Source organism: Eriocheir sinensis, chromosome 8 (assembly GCF_024679095.1).
Source record: "Eriocheir sinensis breed Jianghai 21 chromosome 8, ASM2467909v1, whole genome shotgun sequence".
Classification (NCBI taxonomy): Eukaryota; Metazoa; Arthropoda; class Malacostraca; order Decapoda; family Varunidae; genus Eriocheir; species Eriocheir sinensis.
The window spans coordinates 12,433,753-12,454,618 of NC_066516.1; the positions used below are offsets into that span (position 1 = coordinate 12,433,753).

Genomic DNA, 20,866 nt, shown 5'->3' on the forward strand with positions numbered 1-20,866 from the left:
TCGAACCCGAGCCCCAAAATGTTTTGGTGTGACGTCACGGAGTGCCAACATAAGTACTCACAGGTTAGGCCTGCTTGAGGCTTTCCTTGGTAGGCCTCCAATATCTATAAAGTTGCTGGTATTTTGATTACATTATAAATATTTGCGCCGTTCTCCCGCAATAATTAAAAGAAAGCAGATTATAAACAACTTTCGGCAACAATACAATATATGTTTTGACCCCGTAGCTACGTGTCACCTGAAATTCTGTAGACGCTAGCAGATTTTAGGTTAGATATGGAGCACAACGGGCCTCTTTGTTTCAATACCAATCTCTCTCTCTCTCTCTCTCTCTCTCTCTCTCTCTGAAGACATCCTCTGACGGGCCCACCAGCCCGTGCCCTCCCCTAGGAGGACAAATCAACAACAACTCTCTGTCTCTCTCTCTCTCTCTCTCTCTCTCTCTGTGTGTGTGTGTGGTTGTACGTGTGTGTGTGTGTGTGTGTGTATATATATATATATATATATATATATATATATATATATATATATATATATATATAACTATTAATCAATCAATATATATATATATATATATATATATATATATATATATATATATATATATATATATATATATATATATATATATATATATATCGTTCAGACATGAGAACCCATATATATATATATATATATATATATATATATATATATATATATATATATATATATATATATATATATATACACACACACACACACACACACACACACACGGTTGCGCAAACATCCCAGGTTAACTCTATTTACATGGGAAAAAATGTACGTAGTACATTTCGGGCCATTACAGCATGTCCTTGGAAAGATAATAATTATGTGGTGTGGGGGCTGTTTCCAAGGGGAGCCACAGCTGTCCTAGAGCAGCGCAATAGCCAGTGACACTCACTGACATTCAGTCAGTAGAGACTAGTGCGGGTGGAGAGCCGGCCGTTTCTCGTCCAAGGTAATTAATATTCAGAAGTGCAACAGTAGTAGTAGTAGTAGTATAAAGTAGTAGTAGTAGTATAAAGTAGTAGTAGTAGTATAAAGTAGTAGTAGTAGTATAAAGTAGTAGTAGTAGTATAAAGTAGTAGTAGTAGACTACTAGTATTAGTAGTAGTTGAATGAAAAAGTCGTGTCAGTATAATAGTAGTAAAAAAATAATAAAATAGTTGTAAAAATAAAATAAGATAAAGATATATAGGATAAGAATAAATAAAATAATAATTGATAAAAATAAAATAAAAACAAACAAATAAAAAATAAAAAATATATATAAAATAAAAATACAATAGAAAATATAAATGAATAAGAAAATAGAAAAAATAAATAAAAGTAGTAAAAATACAGTAGTCTTGTCAGTAGTAGTAGTATATATAATTTCATAGTAGTAGTAATAGTAATGGTAGTAGTAGTAGTAGTAGCAGTAGTAGTAGTAGTAGTAGTAGTAGTATGAAAAACAGTCTTGTGGCAGTAGTAGTAGTAGTATAACAATAAAATAGTCTTGTGGTCAGTTGTAGTGGTATTGTCACGTGTGTTATTGTCATTGTTTACAAACACACACGCCGCCTGGGCCCTGGCTGGCGGCGACCCTTCCTTTTCCTAGGCTTCAAGACAGGAGCCAAGGCATATATTCTTTGGTGCCCTTGATCATAGGGTAAGGTGCTATGGATCTAATTATCTGTTTAGTTGTTGTTTTTAAGAATGTGTTGGGTGAAATTCCCCTTTCCATGAGCATGCCACAGCTCCAGTTAACCTTACCTAGGCCCAGCTGACCTGCCCCAGGTTGATGCAACATGACTTTGTTCAAGATCGATACAGGCACTTTCTCAACGCAACATACTCCTAGTTCTAGTGACATTATCTCTTACTCAGTTTGTAGTAGTAGTAGTGGTTGTAGTAGTAGTTGTAGTAATAATCATATAATTAAAAAAATATAATGACAATAATAGATGAACGATGCATGTGTTTGGAAACACTGCCTTCCAGAATAACACACCTCAGTGAGGCAACATGATTTGTTGATTTATCCTCACACCACTAAAGCACTGCCTGAATGGGCTTTATTTCATACCTCCTTAAAAGATATGTGGTAGTTAGGCCCTTATGGTATTTTCATTTATTCAACCAATGACACTATTGAGGCCTATTGCCTGCATAGTCCGTGCACATTAACTTCGGTTATATAGGCATGCGGCACACTACCAAGAAGCTGACCCTGGTTACCAGGTTGTTTCTGCAAGAGAACCCAGAGTGGAGGAGGCCAATGACAGCACACTACATCTACGTATATGATGAGGAACATGAATCTTTTTTTAACCTTTTACAGAAGGAACCATGAAGTTTTTGACCCCTGAGCAGAGTAAATTCTATGATGACAATGGCTACATCGTACTGGACATTCTTACTAAAGAGGAAATATCAGAACTAAGCCAAGAATATGACAAAATATTTCAAGCAAAGGCCCATTCCAACTTGGAAGCTACTTGGGATGGTGACTGGAAGAAAGATGAACAAAAGAAAGTAAGCTTTGTTGATAAAAAAATTATTAGTTGTTGCATTCCATTTGACATTTTTTTTGTATAGTTCAAAAGTATGTAAACTTTGAACTTTAATAAAGACAACATTATTGGCTGAAAAAGTATTCTTTCTTGAATTATAATTTTGAAATTTACTCTTTAATATGCACTTTTTCAGGAAGTGAAATCCATTCATGGCCTTCAAATGTATTCCGCTGCATACACTAGCCTTCTACTGAATGAAAAGTTGCTGGATGCTTGTGAAGATATTATGAAGACACCCAACATCCTCCTGCACCATACCAAGGCCCATTCCAAGCCTCCTGGCACTGGCTCTCCTTTCCCTATGCATCAGGTGCTGATAAATATAATTTAAAGTTATGACTTAAGAATAAGTAAGCCATTAAAACTAAAGTTTAAATAATATCACAGTCCAAGTAGATGATATGAATGACTCTTCATTAATATATATATATATATATATATATATATATATATATATATATATATATATATATATATATATATATATATATATATATATATATATATATATATATATATATATATATATATATATATATATATATGCACACACACACACACACACACACACACACACACACACGTATATTAGTGTTCTGTGTGATTAATCCTTGTTTTTCTCTGACAGGATTATCACTACTTCCCTTTTGAGAAGGATTCAATGATAGCTGTGTTTATAAGCCTGGATGCAGCTGACCCTGATAATGGTGGGCTGTGTGTGTACCCTGGCTCCCATAAGCTTGGTCCCCAGGAGGATGTGAGCAATGTCACTAACTACCATTACCTTGACCAGGAAAAGTTTCCCATTGAGAAGGCCACACCTCTGACTTTGAAGCAGGGACAGGTCAGGTCATGTTCCATGTTTAATTTTATAATATAAATGAATGCCTTACTAGGAACCTTATAAGAATATATTATTATTTATGGTTCATTTTCCCAGGGAGTCAAACATCATAACTGAATCAGTATCAGTCTCTACTTCATAGTTTAGTTAATAATGTAGGCCATATGTCTTCTCTTTTACTATTCACCTGAATATAATTTGCTGTAACAAAACTTAGCCTATAAGGTTCTCATTATGTTTGTCTCATCTCTGGCTTTAGATTGTGATCTTTTCGTACCTGCTGATCCATGGCTCCTACAACAATACCTCCACTGACCGTGTGCGGCGCATGCACCTGATCCAGTTGATGTCTGGGGAAGATGTGCCACTGGTTGCAGTGCATCTGTCAGACTGCCAACGAATGGTGCTGCGGGGTCAATGCTTTACTAAGAATGCTGATATCAGAAAAAGATTTGTCAAAGAGAACAGTCTTTAAAGTGCTATCCCTATTTGCAGCTTAATACCTTGCTTGTAAGTATTGAGGATATAGGTAGTGTTGTTAATTCTTGTTTTGTTGTTTATTTAGAGCTAATTGATTGATGTTATCCCAAAATCAGTGCCATGTTATATGAATTAAGAAAGAAAATTGACATTTCACAAACCTAGCTATAATTTTTTTTTAGAGTCAAAAGTCATTTATAATACATGAATAATAATAATAATGATAATGACAGTAATATGAAATACAATAAGAAAGTCATATCTGCAGCCAAGAAGCTGCAGAAATTAGTAACATCTTATGAGTTTAACCCCTTCAACACGAGGATGCGTATACTGCGTCCCTGCGTGCCCCGTACCATGTCCAAGGACGCGCATACTGCGTCCTGGCTCGATCTAGCCAATATACGAGTTATTTTATCTCTATATTTATGCTTACATTTCAAAATTATCAATTAACTTGTGTTTCTTTATGTGCACCATTTAATTCTGCATGTTTTCATATATAATACATGGTTATCTTGAGTTTATGGCTGAAAACTTGTTATATTCAATAGCGATATTTGAAATTTGGCGCGCGCGGCGATCCCGGATACGGTGCAGGGCGCTGTTTTGGCCCGGCCATAGAGTTTCTTTATGTGCACCATTTAATTCTGCATGTTTTCATATATAATACATGATGATTATGTTGAGTTTATGGCTGAAAACTTGTTATATACAATAGCGACATTTGAAATCTGGCGCATGCGGCGATCTCGGATACAGTGCGGGGCGCTGTTTTGGCCCGGCCGTAGTGAAGGGGTTAAGACATGGAAAAATTTAAAAATCTTTTTTAAAAGGTAACAAATTGTCATCATGGTGTCGAACAACCAGCAGGTGGAGAGTCAAATGTTCATGCATATGTACTTGTACTTGTGCTGCATCAAACATATAAGCACTGCATTCCTTTATGCAAGTTGCTGCTGATCATGACTACAATGCAAAGTTAAACTTTACGGTATGTGATTGAATTTAATAGTCAAGTTATATTTATAGTAAGGAAGAGAGCAGTGAAGGGCAGACAGGTAATGGGTGTGCTAGAATTATGAAAGGAAGTGTAAATATTAGGGTAAGGAGGGGTATAAGAATGGCATTATCCTCTCAACTCCATATGCATCTGAGGCAGGGACTTGGAATGTAGCACAGTAATGACAAAAGCTTACAGTGGAAATTATAGTTACAGAAGATGTACATGTAATGTGTCAAGAAGGAATGGAAAAGTAATGTAATGAAATAATGATGTGGATGATATTTTTGGTATAGATGCAAGAACAAATGGAATGGATTGCAGAGTGGGTGAATGGGTGAAATGCTGTATTCTGAGATGGCTTTAACATGTGAAAAAAATGAATGAGGATGACTTCGTGAAGAGGGTGTATGAGGGCAGGATTGAGTGAGAGGGTATCAGGGGAAGACCACCAGTGAATTGGATCAACAGTGTTGATGAATGATGAGTATTGAAGGGAGAGGGTTGGCCGGTGAGGGATTGAATGTACTTGGGGGTAGTGATGGAGGAACCCCGTTTGCAGAAGTTCCTGTGATGGGAAAGAGCATTGGAGACATAAATAGACGTACTACAAAGCAGAAGGTTCAAGAATCAATGTTGGAAAGAATCTACAGTCTTTTAATATCAAGTTAAATGGATATTGAGACCAATATAGTGTGACAAAACAATAGAATTTGAATAAATTGATTGGGAATTTCTCCTATAAGCTTTCATAACTAGATCATTGTAATGTGAAAGACTCAAATTTTGTATAATTCAGGATTCTTAAGATAATATCCAGTTATTTTGTAGCAATATATTAACAAATGAAAACATTAGTGTTATTCTTTTTTTGCATATCTACATTAAAATGATAAACTCTCCGGGGATATTGATGAAAATATAAGTTTTAAAGAATACTTTGAAATATGTTTACTTACACCATTCTTTGTTATTACTAAGTGGAGGGCAAAATGTCTTTACTTCCAGGAACATGACCTGAATGGGATAGGAGGTTGCAGGAAAGCATATTATGAGGTAAGGTTTATTTATAGTAAGTACTGTAGCTCTAGGTTTGTTGTTTTGTGATATCAGTGTAGTTGGACTTGTTGAGGAGCAGTGTTCCTTAGTAAGTCTTTGTATCTTGTTGACAGTAGTCTTACAATAATGTTTCTTTTACATATGACCTTTGAGCTATCTAGAATAGTTTATCATGGCACATGTTAAATCTTAATTTTTCTCTAGTCTAAGATATTGTTATCCCCCTTTCAATATTAAACTGATTGCATATATGTCTTCTTGTTTTTCTTCTTTTTCTTCATCTGTATTATATATATGTATAGGTTTGAAATCACCTATTATAGTCTCTTGCTTATACAGTAGCTCAGATTTGAAAATCATGCTTGGTAGGTTACCTCCGGCTGATATGGATGTTTCTTACTGGTATGTAGCCTACTTGATTAACTCGTCCGCTGCGATTGGCACGGATTTGGCTTTCTCTGGTAGCCTGGTAACATATACTCCAAGGTCTTTCTCTGCCTCTGTGGTGGATAATGGAGTGTTTCCCATGTGGAATTGGAATGCTGGATATCCCCTCCCAAGGTTCATGACTTTATATTTTTCTTCATTGAATTGTAGTAGCCACCTCTTGTTCCATTCCTGTAGCTCTGTGATGTCTTCTTGTAGGAAATCTACAGTCAAGGGGTTAACCACACAGGTCAAGTCTCAATTGTACTGAGAACTGTAAACTGAATTTCAACCAAATGTACGTTACCTAAATGCCCCAAACATCAGCATGAAACATCTTTTCTCTGTGGATGAAAATACTGAGGTATATACATCAGTGATTGATATTTGTACAAGTGAGATTTGGTGACAATAACTACAACATTCGGCAATGTTGCTGTTGATCATTTCTATGCATTTTCCATTTCATTTAAGATATGATAAGTTCAATGGAAGTAAATACAGATCGATTGACTATAGCTGTATTTTAAGAAGGAAAAAGCGTAGGGACATTTCGCCAGTCCAACACAAACTATATTCTCTCCATTGATTCGTTATTTCTACTCAATACCAGACACTAAAGAGGTTTCCTGTGTGGTTTTCTAAAGTCTCCTTCACTTTATATCGATGTCAAACACTATAGGGTACAAGGGAGTACGAACAATGCAGCATGAAGGCATACTATACAAGAGTTTCCCATGTTAGAGAAAACAGACAGCTCAGATAGACCTCCTCTATCCGGTGCCTGAGTTCAGACTGAACGTCAACGAGTGAACGAACGTCAGAGACACTACCTGAAGTCCCCGCGCCCGCAGCAATCGTACTTCTTTCTCGTCTAGATTGTGACGTCACGGTCTACCTGCGCAGTCCACACAATTTCTGGTCCAGCGTCCCCTCACGTGGGCCGGAATACCTGGCTTACCTCCCTTTACCTTGGTGGCGTCCTGTTAGGATCGAGTCTCGATCTGTTCTGGGTTTCACTACCCTGTGTTTAAGCACCCCACCCCGGTGTTGGTGGGTTAGGGGGAAGGAGTGGCGTAACAGTGTTCAGGTAGGCTAACAGCATGTGGTCGAATTAATTTTAAGAGGATATTTGAGTGTTCTGACACTCCAATAACTACCACTGCCTGTTATTTGATGGGTTACTAATTATTTATGGTGAGGGGTGACTATAATTGTTCGAAGGCAATGCAGCCGTGCCAAAGACAGATGTTTGGGGGAAGTAACAGCAGCAGCAGCCTTACATATGACGCCTGAAGCATACCGGCTGTGACACTTATATCTCCCCTCGAATCCCCCGCCAAGACCTTTGCGTTATTATCTGAGCGTGATAAGGGCACCATGGGGCATGACACACGAGGGGCGACTATATATATACAAGAAACTTTTAACATGACTTATTTGAATTTGGCCGATCTGCCTCAGCAATAGCGTCCTAAAACCAGTGGATGTTAATGTAGTTACCCACTTCGTTCCCCACAACTGGCATCAAGTGTATATAATATAAAATAAATCTGGAGTGGCTATGGGAGGGCTGCTTAATCTTGATCTTGACGATACAGGTGACGAGATTTCTCAGACCTTTGTAACAGCTTCTGAAAAAAATGAATCAAAAACATTTCCTACATCTCTTTACTTCTATGACTAATAACTCAGTGTGCAATTTCGTCAAATTGAATTGATTTGTATAAAATGTTGTAAAATAGTTATGTATCGGTAGAACATCGAGGCTGCCTTTGATTGCTTTACCCTTCCTTCCCCTAGGCCTAGAGAATTCAGCTACAGTGTTGAAGCATATAAAATTATTACTATCGTGTTGTCTGTCCGGCTGTCATGATTCAGAGTGCATGAGCCTGAAAGGTCACTGCGGGGAGGATAGGAAAGCTCCGTGACCTTGGGAAGATAGTACGTGGTGTGGGTTGTCTCCAAGGGGTGCTACAGCATAAAAAGTTAGATCAGTTCCCTAGAGCAGTGCAATAGCCAGTGACACTCAGGGGAGGCAAGAGCAAATATTTAAGGCGCTTCTCGTACTAGGTAATATAGCTACAGAAGATGTACATTATTAGCAGCAACATATTGGGTTAGGATTTATACTTTATGAACCCTTCCACATACCATTTATGCTTTTTATTTATTCACTCACAAAATATATAACACGTACATTATTTTTCTTCTCTTCCTCTTTCTTGATTCTTATAACTCTTATGTTATTTCCTTATCATTATCTTTCTTATTCATTTACTTTCTTACCCTTATTTCCCTTTTCACGCGAAATATGTATAAAACACATTTTTTCCTCCTCTTCCTCTATATACTTCCCTATTATCCCTTAATTATTTTTTTACTTCTATTGATCCCCACCCCTTATTCTTTTACTTCCTTACCCCTTATTATTTCACTTCCTTGCCTATTATTCTTTCACTACCTTACCCTTTATTTTCTTACTTCCATGCCTATTGTTCTTTCACTACCTTACCCTTAATCTCTTACTTCCTTGCCTCCTATTCTTTTACTTCCTTTCCCCTTATTTTTTTACTTCCTTCTTCTATTCTTATACTTTATGCACCCTTCCATATATCTCGTCTCATAATTAAGTAACCACCCTCAAAGTTTCTTGGACAACCATATGTAGGAAATAATTAATGTAGATATCAAAACAAGTGTGAAAATAGCCATGAAAGGTGTGTTAATTTTGCCCAGGTTGATGCAATATAGATTTGTTGAAGACACGTGTACTTTCTCAATACAAAATACTATAAAATAAAATAAAATAGAATAAAATAATAAAATAAAAATAAAATAAATAAATAAACATCAAAATAAAAAAAAATTGAAAATAAATAAAATATAATTAAATAAAAAAAATCTAGTATAATAAAAACAAAAATAAGAATAATAAAAATAAATAAAATAAAATAAAATTGTAAAAATAGAATAGTCTTGGTCAGTATTAGTAGTATAGCATGGCGCCGTTTGCAAGAGTAAATTAAAGGCTGCTGCAGCTTGTGCTGCTGTTACTCGTGTTATGGACTTATTGCTATACAGTTAAATGTAAGCTAAAAGCGGTTGTGGGTATGATCATGGCTTCAAAGACGGGAGGACAGGAATGTTGACCCGAACCTCGTTAGAGAACTGTGTTGTGAAGGCCGGGTGTCATACAATTTTCATCGATTGGAGAAAGAAGCGTTTTTATTAACTATTGGAAATGGTAGTCCCACTCATATATCCAAGCAAGACACCAGATGATGGAAGAGAAGCAGCAATCATGAGCTATTCATATCTTTTTTTAAATTCTTCTTGGCGAAGTTTTCATGTGTGTGATCCCACAGCATGAGGTGTTCTCTTATCTTGTAGACAAAGCAGCTCTGCCAATCTATTTAATCCAGGATTCTCTTGGTAGGCCATCTTCCACTACTCACTCGTCTTCTACTCCTCATCCACTATTGTACTCTGTTTATTTACATACAGCCGCGCGGTTAATCGTATCCCCATTCTCCAGCAGTTTTCCATCCGTACGGACAACCGACAACTCGCCCCAAGTTGGTCGTACTGCCAACCGCTGTTGCCCGTAGCCCCAATGATTGGAGGAAAACGGCCAGTGTGACACCGCCTTTTTATTGTTTACAAACACATACACGCCGCCTGGCCCTGGCTGGCGGCGACCCTTCCTTTCCCCAGGCTTCAAGACTGGATCGAGCCAAGGCATATATTGTTTGGTGCCCTTGACCATAGGGTAAGGTGCTCTGGATTTAAATATCCGTCTAGTTGTTGTTTTTAAGAATGTATTCGGTGAAATACCCCTTACCATGAACATGCCACAGCTCCAGTTAACTTTTCCTAGGCCCAGCTGACATGCCCCAGGTTGATGCAACATGACTTTGCTCAAGATCGATTCAGGCACTTTCTCAATGCAACATACTCCTAGTCCTAGTGACATTATTTCTTACTCAGCTTGTAGTAGTAGTAGTGGTTGTAGTAGCAGTAGTAATAATAATAGTAATAATCATATAATTAAAAAATAATAATGACTAATAGATGTAAGATGCATGTGTTTGTAAACACTGCCTTCCAGAATAACACACCTCAGTGAGGCAACATGATTTGTAGATTTATCTTCATACCTCTTTATAAGATATGTGGTAGTTAGGCCCTTATGGTATTTTTTATTTATTCAACCAATGACACTATCAAGGCCTATTGCCTGCATAGTCCATGAACTTCAACTTCGGTTATATAGGCATGCGGCACACTACCAAAAAGCTGACCCTGCTTACCAGGGTTGTTTATGTAAGAGAACCCAGAGTGGAGGAGGCCAATGACAGCACACTATATCTACGTATATGATGAGGAACATGATTTTATTTTTAACCTTTTACAGAAGGAACCATGAAGTTTTTGACCCCTGAGCAGAGTAAATTCTATGATGACAATGGCTACATCGTACTGGACATTCTTACTAAAGAGGAAATATCAGAACTAAGCCAAGAATATGACAAAATATTTCAAGCAAAGGCCCATTCCAACTTGGAAGCCACTTGGGACGGTGACTGGAAGAAAGATGAACAAAAGAAAGTAAGCTTTGTTGATAAAAAAAATATTAGTTGTTGCATTCCAGTTGACTTTTTTTTGTATAGTTCAAAAGTATGTAAACTTTGAACTTTAATAAAGACAACATTATTGGCTGAAAAAAGTATTCTTTATTGAATTATAATTTTAAAATTTACTCTTTAATATGCACTTTTTCAGGAAGTGAAATCCATTCATGGTCTTCAGATGTATTCCGCCGCATACACTCGCCTTCTACTGAATGAAAAGTTGCTGGATGCTTGTGAAGATATTATGAAGACACCCAACATCCTCCTGCACCATACCAAGGCCCATTCCAAGCCTCCTGGCACTGGCTCTCCTTTCCCTATGCATCAGGTGTTGATAAATATAATTTGAAGTTATAACTTAAGAATATCTAAGCCATTAAAACTAAAATTTAAATAATATTACAGTCCAAGTAGATGATATGATTGACTCTTCATTAATATATATATATATATATATATATATATATATATATATATATATATATATATATATATATATATATATATATATATATATATATATATATATATATATATATATATATATATATATATATACACACACACACACACACACACACACACACACACACATATATACATATATATATATATATATAGTGTCACACACACACACACACACACATACACACACATACTAGTGTTCTGTGTGATTAATCCTTGTTTTTCTCTGACAGGATTATCACTACTTCCCTTTTGAGAAGGATTCAATGATAGCTGTGTTTATAAGCCTGGATGCAGCTGACCCTGATAATGGTGGGCTGTGTGTGTACCCTGGCTCCCATAAGCTTGGTCCCCAGGAGGATGTGAGCAATGCTACTTACTTCCATTACCTTGACCAGGAAAAGTTTCCCATTGAGAAGGCCACACCTCTGACTTTGAAGCAGGGACAGGTCAGGTCATGTTCCATGTTTAATTTTATAATATAAATGAATGCCTTACTAGGAACCTTATAAGAATATATTATTATTTATGGTTCATTTTCCCAGAGAGTCAAACATCATAACTGAATCAGTATCAGTCTCTACTTCATAGTTTAGCTAGTAATGTAGGTCATATGTCTTCTCTTTTACTATTCACCTGAATATAATTTGCTGTAACAAAACTTAGCCTATAAGGTTCTCATTATGTTTGTCTCATCCCTGGCTTTAGATTGTGATCTTTTCGTACCTGCTGATCCATGGCTCCTACAACAATACCTCCACTGACCGTGTGCGGCGCATGCACCTGATCCAGTTAATGTCTGGGGAAGATGTGCCACTGGCTGCAGTGCACCTGTCAGACTGCCAACGAATGGTGCTGCGGGGTCAATGCTTTAGTATGGATGCTGATATCAGAAAAAAACTTGCCAGAGAGAGCGGTATTTAAAGTGCTATCCCTGTTTGCAGCTTAAGACGTTGCTTGTAAGTATTGAAAATATAGGTAGTGTTGTTGATTCTTGTTTTGTTGTTTATTTAGAGATAATTGATTGATGTCATTATCCCAAAATCAGTGCCATGTTATATGAATTAAGAAAAAAAACATTTCACAAGCCTAGCTAGTCAAAAGTCCTTTATAATACATGAATAATAATAATAATGATAATGATAATTATAATAATAATAGTAATATAAAATACAATAAGAAAGTCATATCTGCAGCCAAGAAGTTACAGAAATTAGTAGCATCTTATGAGTTTAAGACATGAAAAGATTTTAAAAATCTGTTTTAAAAGGTAACAAATTGTCATCATGGTGAGGAACAACCAGCAGGTGGAGAGTCAAACGTTCATGCATACTTGTACTTGTGCTGCATTAAGCATATAAGCACTGCATTCCTTTATGCATGTTGCTGCTGACTGTGACTACAATGCAGTTAAATTGTATGTGATTGACTTTAAGTGCCAAGTTATAGTAAGGGAGTTAGCAGTGAAGGGCAGACAGGCAATATGTGTACTAGAGTTATAAAAGGAAGTGTGAATGTTAGGGCAAGAAATGGTATAAAAAATAGCATTATCCTCTCAACTCCATATGCATCTGAGACATGGACATGGAATGTAGCACAGTAATGACAAAAGCTCACAGTGGAAATTATAGTTACAGAAGATGTACATGCAATGTGTCAAGAAGGAATGGAAAAGTAATGTAATGAAGTAATGAAGATGTGGATGATATTTTTGGTATGGATGCTACAGCAAAGGGAATGGATTGCAGAGTGGGTGAATGGGTGAAATGCTGTTTTCTGAGGTGGCTTTAACATGTGATAAGAATGAATGAGGATGACTTTGTGAAGAGAGTGTATGAGGGCAGGATTGAGTGAGAGGGTATCAGGGGGAGACCACCAGTGAACTGGATCAATAGTGTTGATGAGTATTGAAGGGATAGGATTGTAATGTGAAATTCAAGTTTTGTATAATTCAGGATTTTTAAGATAATATCCAATTATTCTGTAACAACATATTAACTAATGAAAACATTGGTATTATTATTATTTTTTTGTGTGCATATCTACATTAAAATGATAAACTATCCAGAGATATAAATGAAAATATAAGTTTTAAAGAATACTTTGAAATATGTTTGCTTACACCTTTCCTTGTTATTAGGCTACTAAGTGGAGGGCAAAATGTCTTTACATCCAGGAACAAGACCTGAATGAATAGGAGGTTGCAAGGAAGCATATTATGAGGTAAGGTTTATTTATTGTTGGTAGTGTAGCTCTAGGTTTGTTGCTTTGTGGTATCAGTGTAGTTGTACTAGTTGAGGAGCAGTGTTCTTTAGTAAGTTTAGTAAGTCTTTGTATCTTGTTGACTGTATGCTTACAATAATGTTTCTTTCACATATGACCCTTGAGTTATCTAGAATAATTTATCACAGCACATGTTGAATCATAATTTTTTCATAGTCTAAGATATTGTTATCCCCCTTTCAATACTAAACTGATTGCATATATGTCTTCTTCTTCTCCTTCTTTCTTTTTCTTTATCTTTATCTTTATCTTTATTATTATTAAAATCACCTATTATAGTCACTTGCTTATACACTAGCTCAGATTTGAAAGTCATGCTTGTTAGGTTATCTTTGGCTGATATGGATATTTCTTACTGGTATGTAGCCTACTTGTTTAACCATAAGGTCAGGTCTCAACTGTACTGAGAATTGTACGCTGAATTTCAAGCAAATGTACCTAAATGCCCCAAACATCAACATGGAACATCTTTTCTCAGTGGATGAAAATACTGAGGTATATACATCAGTGATGAAGGTTGATATTAATTTTGTACAAGTGAGACCTGGTGAAAATAACTACAACATTCTGCAATGGTGCTGTTGGTCATTTCTATGCATTGTCCATTTCATGTAAGATATGATAAATTCAGTGAAAGTGAATACAGATCGATGGACTATAGGTGTATTTTAAGAAGGAGAAACTTATGGCCATTTCGCCAGTCCAATACAAACTATATTCTCCCCAATGATTCGTTATTTCTACTCAATACCAGATACTAAAGATATTTCCTGTGTGTTTTTTTAAAGTTTTATTCATTTAATATAAACACCAACCACTATAGGGTACAATGAATTTTCGTATTACTGTATTTTGTGTTTGGTTGGGGAGCTTAAAAACTTGCTGTATTGAATTGTGAAACTGGCCCGTAGAGTTCTTGAATCAGCTTTTGGAGCAATAGAGTATACCGAGTGTGGCGAAATGGCCGGAGTGCGACAGACTTGACAGTAACTTGGCGCGACGCGTTCACCCTAAAGAGCAGTCCCGTTTTCTGAGAGTCGTGATGGCAGCAGCAGATCAATGGCAGCGGTAGTGTACCCTCAGCCGTCGCCGGTGCCACAACTCTGCGGTCTTCTCCTCCCAGGTTTCACGTACTGCGGGCTTAGGCAAGACCATCACGATGGCTCTTGTAAGTAGACATGTTCCCCTGCCCCTCTGTCGTGTCTGGAGTCCGTTGTCATGAATATTGTTACATCGCAAGGAATAGACGCACATTTTTGTTGACTGCAGCCCTGTGTGACGTAATCTAACTCAATAAAGCTTTCGTAAGAGCTTAATTTAGATAAAGAAACTGCAAAAAAAACAAAAAAAACATGTATATTTCTTATTATCCATTTTTTTTTAATTGGTTAGGTAGTGTTTGTTGGCCAGTGAGGGGAGCCGTGGCCAAGGGCTTTGTTGACACCAGGGACGCCAGCCAGGGGTCATATTCTTAAACATTTCGGCCCCCAAGCACACATATTTGACAAGTCTTTCGTAGGATTTGTGGGCATATCCAGAGGTAGTTTAATGATCCTGGTGGTAGTTTGATCCTCCCTTTGTACCATGAACCGAAAAATACGCTCATTAGAACCCAACTGATCTTCTTTTCGGCCTTTAAAAGTAGTTGACATGAGAGGCGGAATCGTCAGAGAATACCAACCCCAGCAGGTGTCTCGGGGCTGGCCGCGTGTGGCTCTAGGGGCGGGGGGCGGCGGAAGGCGAGGGGCGGGATGGCATGCGTGGCGTTCCGTCATCACCACGGGCGCGACAACGTTACACATGACATCCAATTACGAGTCTTTGGACCATATTCTCAAACGCTTCGCCGCTTACACACTCACATTTGACAGGGTTTTTGAAGGGGTATTGGGCATTTCCAGATGTACATTTATGACCCTGTTGGTAGTTTGAGCCCTCTTCTGTACCTTAAAAGTGAAAAATACCCATGTAAACCCGATTAAACTCCATTTTAGCCTTTGGAAATAGATGACATGAGAGGTGGACGTGTCTGAGAATACCGATCTTTGTCTTTGATCCGCTAATGTGGTGATAAACGCACATGCTCATTCAGTCTCGACTCTCTGCCCATGATCATTGTTAGTTTTGTGCCGAGGCCATTCCTCCCCAAACTTTCCTAACTACGATCTATGCATATTTCAAGTAGCTATTACTCTCGGAGCACGTTTGCAGTGTTTTTTTTTTTTTTTTTTTTTTTTTACAGTACTAAGCCCTCCTACGTATAGTATGTGGTTTGTTTTATTCTTTTATTTTCATCTTTTTATTTATTTATTTATTTATTTATTATTATTATTATTTTTTTTTTTAATCTTTGAAGTCCGTCGTGATTTTGCTGCATGGAATATTGAAGATAAATGTGGAAATGAATATTGAAAAAGAAGAAAAGGAATAGTAAATAAATATGCGGAGAAAGAATGGAAGAATTAAGTGTTTACCCAAAGTTATCTATCGCAACCTGACACCTGAAGAACAGTGGTATAAAAGAAAAGAAAGGCATGTGCAGGTGGCCGGCGTGCCCCTCTAAACCGCTTCTGCCGTTGCCGTGTCGTGGCCGCGGCGTCTGTACGTGTAGCACCGGCTGGACGCGGGTGCGTATCATTTAATGCTGGCTGCCTCTATTCTGGTCCCAGGAAGGCGGAGACGTGACCTGTCCCGCGTGAGATTGTTGGTACTTCGTCCATACCTGCCGTACATCGTTACCGGGTAGCTTCCTTACTAGGCTACACCAACAGCTATTACCACACCCCACCCGAAATTGACCTCTCCTGGCCTCTCGTTCTCTTTTTTCTTTTGTCGGAGCAGCGTGTAGTGGTTTTATTTTTTTGTTGTTGTTGCTGTTTTTGTTTTTTGCCCTTGTGCTGCCTCCCTTGCTGTAAAAAAAGAAAAACTAATAATAATAATTGGAGGAAAAAGATGAATGATAATAATGGCGTTAACGACGATTAAGAATGACATTGGAGGTTGGTCAGACTCGTTGATTGTGAGAAATGCGGCACAGCTGTACGTCACGCAGTGTCTAGTCACAGGCGTGGAACCAGGAAAAAAGTTTTTCGGGGGTCCGATGCCAGGATTTTTGTCGGTGGAAGGGGCATTAGCATTACCGGTTCGCCATTCTCGGCAGTCCTGCTCCTGAATAACTGGTGGACTGACCTGAATTAATGGGCATAACGACTGGTCTTGGTACTAAAGCATTCCTGGGCGGCCAGTGTTCCACTTCGGATCAGAATGAGACGGCTGATTGCTCTGAGAAAAAGTAGTTATAGCCGCAGCGCGCTTTTGAGCTATTTTTCCTGTATCCGCTCAGGACCATGGGGGGGCCCGGGCCCCCTGGGCCCCCCTTAAATCCGCCAATGTCTAGTCATACGCAGCAGTGTTGTGTTGAAGAGGTGCCGCATTGGATAGTGTTGTAGTGTTGTCTCAGCTATCACTCGATAAGATAGCATCCTGTTGACACGGTCGGCATGCGTGGCAGTGCGGGGCGGGAATGAACTGGAAAAAAAACAGGGTTCATAAGTCGAGGGGAAACTCAGAACTCATAAGATAACATGAAAACTCTGTGTGTGTGTGTGTGTGTGTGTGTGTGTGTGTGTGTGTGTGTTGGAGGGGTAGGGGTAGGGTACACAAACATTAGGGGTGCCATTCCCATCCTGGCACCTCCGCCCCACTGTCCTTTGCACACATGATGAATGGTTAAGAGAGAGGATAACAAGAGACATTGTGTAGGCCGCACAGATTACACGCCCGATGAGATAAATGGCTTGGTTCTTTAGAGGCTGGTAGTCCGCAGAGCACCAACGCGCCGCAGCAATAGGCTTGAATGTAGCTAGGGGAAGACGGACAGGCCCCTCCCACGCGCCCTTTCCACCGCGATCCCTCTGGTTGTAGGGAAAGGGTGGCTCTGACGCTTGAGGTTGCTGTTGGATAATTGAGAACCCTGCCCCTCCCCTTGCATTTTCCTACTCACTCCTCGCCCCTTCCCCTTGCAGTCTCTTCGTCCCTCCCACTCCCTTACAGTCTCCCTCTCACCCCCCCCCCCACCCCCCCCCCGTTGCAGTCTTCTTACTCGCCCCCTCCCCTTGCACCCTTCCTCTTTCTTGTCCCCTCCCCTCACAGGCTCCCTCTCACTCCCCCCTCCCCTACAGTCTTCCACCCATTCGCTTTGGAAATTGGAAAGCCTCGGAGCAATAACAGTATTACAGATTTTCCGCGGAACTGAAAAGCTTAAATGTATTTCTTATTTCGTGAATTGCCTAGGCGCAGAAACATTTGAACTCACGAGTGTTTGAGAATTATTTACTCAAGATATTCTGCACCGAAAGCATTGTTCTCTCTAAAGGGGAACGTTACGTTTTATCACAACTTTTATGTATGAGAACACTACTACTGAGAGGTTTCACAGTACATTACCTAAAATCATCGCATCGGAGCCAAAATCGATTCGTAGATCATTACCGAACTGATTCTAGCATGACAACAAAGAACGCTATATATTAATTGTCCCCGAAATTCTATCTTATAACCTGTATTTGTTTGACAGGAATATCAAAGGACGCTCCCGTTATTAACTGCGTCGTTGCGAAGTACTCAAATACGTGTGAAAATCTATCTTATAACCTGTATTTGTTTGACAGGAATATGAAAGGACGCCCCCATTATTAACTGCGTCGTTGCGAAGTACTCAAATACGTGTGAAATTCTATCTCATAACCTGTATTTGTTTGACAGGAATATGAAAGGACGCCCCTATTATTAACTGTGTTGCTGCGAAGTACTCAAACACGCGGGAGAAGAATAACTTTGGCAACACTGATTACATAATCATCAGAACAGAAAGGTGAGCTGCGGAATAACTTTGGTAACACTGATTACATAACCATCAGAACAAAGGTGAGCTGCGTATTCCTTCAGCTAGCTTATACTCTCGCTACCTGGGAAATGAATACTAGCCTAGTTCCACAATTTGACACAGTAGATTCGTAGGCTAGCTTCCAAACCGAACACAAAATACTACAAAAAATCCATGCGTAGTGTTTGGTGTTGATACAGAAGGCAAGAAATTTGAGGAAGCTATACAAGAAAGCGCAGTAAATCGATATTCTCTCACGTTAACTATTTCCATTGCAAAGGGCCGTAAAAGAGATCAGTTGGGTTCTCATGAGTATTTTTTAGGTTCGTGGTAAAGCAGAAGGGCCAAACTACCACCAGGGTCATAAAACTACCTCTGTAAATGCCCATAACCCCTACGAAAGTCTCGTCTAATAAGTGTTACTGGGCGACGAGATGCTTGAGAATACGACTGTTATAAGTAGCTATCATGGGTCGAGTCGAAAACCTGACAGTATTAAGCCCCGTTCACACTGTGCCGACTCTGGGCCACGACAACCCAGCGACTTTTCCATTTGACAAGTTGGTTCCCACGCTCCAAAAAGATGGGGGAGGTTTTATTGGGGTCTTGGTGTCTTGCCGACTGTCTGGGACATTCGGCCAACTAGTTGCCAGCATGTCGTGCTAACCCTCACGACTCCAGACTCCCGTCACGACGTCGGCGCAGCATTCGGCAACAGTCTCAAGACCTCTTTCAAGACATGCCCGACCCTTTCACATCAACACCCAAGACCTCGTGTACCCTAGAGTCGTGGGTAGTCGTGGCCCAGAGTCGGCACAGTGTGAATGGGGCTTAAGGGAAAGTATAGTTTGGTTCGGGGGCGCTCACAACGACTCTGTGCTCGAGTGTGGAACTGGATACACACTCTGCCTAGTGTTATGATTCTGACTGCTGGCGGATTTACCGTCATATTAACGTCCTTCATCCGTCAATTACCCATCCCTCTCAGTTTCGGCCTTCATTTCGTACACGTAAAAAGTCACTCCACACACTCAGACTTAAGCATGCAAGATTTTCCAACCAAATGATTATGACTAACATTGCGAGCTGAAAATTGCATTGCGGACGAAATTGCAAGAAAAAAAGTAACAATCACAAGAAATTACAGTGAAATTAACCACAATTTCATTATTTTTTACTTCACCTTGACTATTCAATCATAATTTACGTAGTCATTTGTTGCTCCATATATATTTTTGCCAACTGTACTTAGAAGTATATATAAAGAAGGAAAAAAGGGGGGACAAGTTCAAGGTTTATATTTGTTATTCTTCACAAAATTTATTCGTCCCAGATTATCAGATATCAGTTTTCGGACACTCCACTATAGTTTGTTGGGCGAATATTGAGTGACGGTGCGTCTTTCTTTGTGTGTGTGTGTGTGTGTGTGTGTGTGTGTGTGTGTGTGTGTAAAGAAAAACAAACTGCACTCATTCCTCAGATGGCTTATAATCAGTCAGCATCATTGGGTAACATGGAACGAGGAAAATTATAGGATCCGACGTCAAATTAGCATCTATCGTCTGTCAATTGCAACCCTCACCCTCTCCCCACCCCCTCCCCCCCCCCCCCCCCCACACACACACACACACACACACACACACACACACAGACACACACACATACACACACACACGTGCACTTTTTAACTTTTTCTTCAGATAGTTTCAACCTTCAGTATATTCACGTAAGAAAAAAGTCAATTTACACACACACCGAAGTAATCGATGGAAGAATTCATAACCTCCTAATTATTATCATATTACGAGAAGAAGATTGCATCGAAGGCGAAATTATAGATAAAAAACTTAAGCTATTAATAAAGGATATTGGGCGTGGGTGAAAATGCTTGCTGGTGTTGAAGTGGAGAACGTGGTGGTGTTGATGTGGTGGCGGTGGTGGTGGTTGTGGTGTCATGTGCATGGTAATGATGATTATCGGTTTAGTGGTAATGACATCAATAGTGCCTGCTGTTGTTGTGGTGGTGGAAGTGGTGGTGGTGATGATAATGATCTTAGTGGTGGTGGAAGTGTTGGTGGTGTTCATGATGGTGGGAATATCAACGCTAATAGTGGTAGTGGTAATAGTGGTGGTTATGATAGATGCTTCCTGCGGGTGGGATGCTGAGTCAAAATGTGTCTGTACTTGCGTATGACCTCAGTA

At 39.0% G+C, this 20,866-nt stretch overlaps 2 protein-coding genes across 9 annotated transcripts in view; both read left to right on the forward strand.

The window, feature by feature from the left end:
* The first annotated feature begins 822 nt into the window (after positions 1-822).
* On the forward strand, positions 823-13,597 carry LOC126995528 (phytanoyl-CoA dioxygenase, peroxisomal-like). 8 transcript variants are annotated; one of them, XR_007750366.1, is made up of 7 exons: positions 824-985; positions 2,351-2,544; positions 2,719-2,895; positions 3,214-3,429; positions 3,689-3,939; positions 5,921-5,968; positions 9,939-10,169. XR_007750366.1 is itself a non-coding variant. In XM_050855149.1 (6 exons), the coding sequence occupies exons 2-5, from the start codon at positions 2,359-2,361 to the stop codon at positions 3,902-3,904; spliced, it is 795 nt and encodes a 264-aa protein (XP_050711106.1). In that variant the 5' UTR covers positions 824-985; positions 2,351-2,358; the 3' UTR covers positions 3,905-3,939; positions 5,475-6,222. The 8 variants fall into 8 exon arrangements, 7 of the variants coding, with proteins under 7 accessions (XP_050711109.1, XP_050711106.1, XP_050711107.1 ...); XM_050855149.1 differs by lacking the exon at positions 9,939-10,169 and having other exon boundaries at positions 5,475-6,222; XM_050855150.1 differs by lacking the exon at positions 9,939-10,169 and having other exon boundaries at positions 5,921-6,222.
* A 1,238-nt stretch (positions 13,598-14,835) lies between these two features.
* The window catches only part of LOC126995529 (uncharacterized), a 137,913-nt gene continuing 131,882 nt past the window's right edge, over positions 14,836-20,866 (forward strand). Inside the window, exon 1 of the mRNA XM_050855156.1 lies at positions 14,836-14,947. The gene's annotated coding sequence lies outside the window, so the exon portion shown is untranslated. The remainder of the gene's footprint in view (positions 14,948-20,866) is intronic.

Excerpts from the sequence above, each read along its gene's own strand:
- LOC126995528 (XM_050855152.1), top strand. The coding sequence starts at position 10,823 with ATGAAGTTTTTGACCCCTGAGCAGAGTAAATTCTATGATGACAATGGC. Across the intron at positions 11,360-11,729 it reads CTCCTTTCCCTATGCATCAG|GATTATCACTACTTCCCTTT; the intron begins GTGTTGATAAAT and ends TTTCTCTGACAG. Across the intron at positions 11,946-12,204 it reads TGACTTTGAAGCAGGGACAG|ATTGTGATCTTTTCGTACCT; the intron begins GTCAGGTCATGT and ends CCCTGGCTTTAG.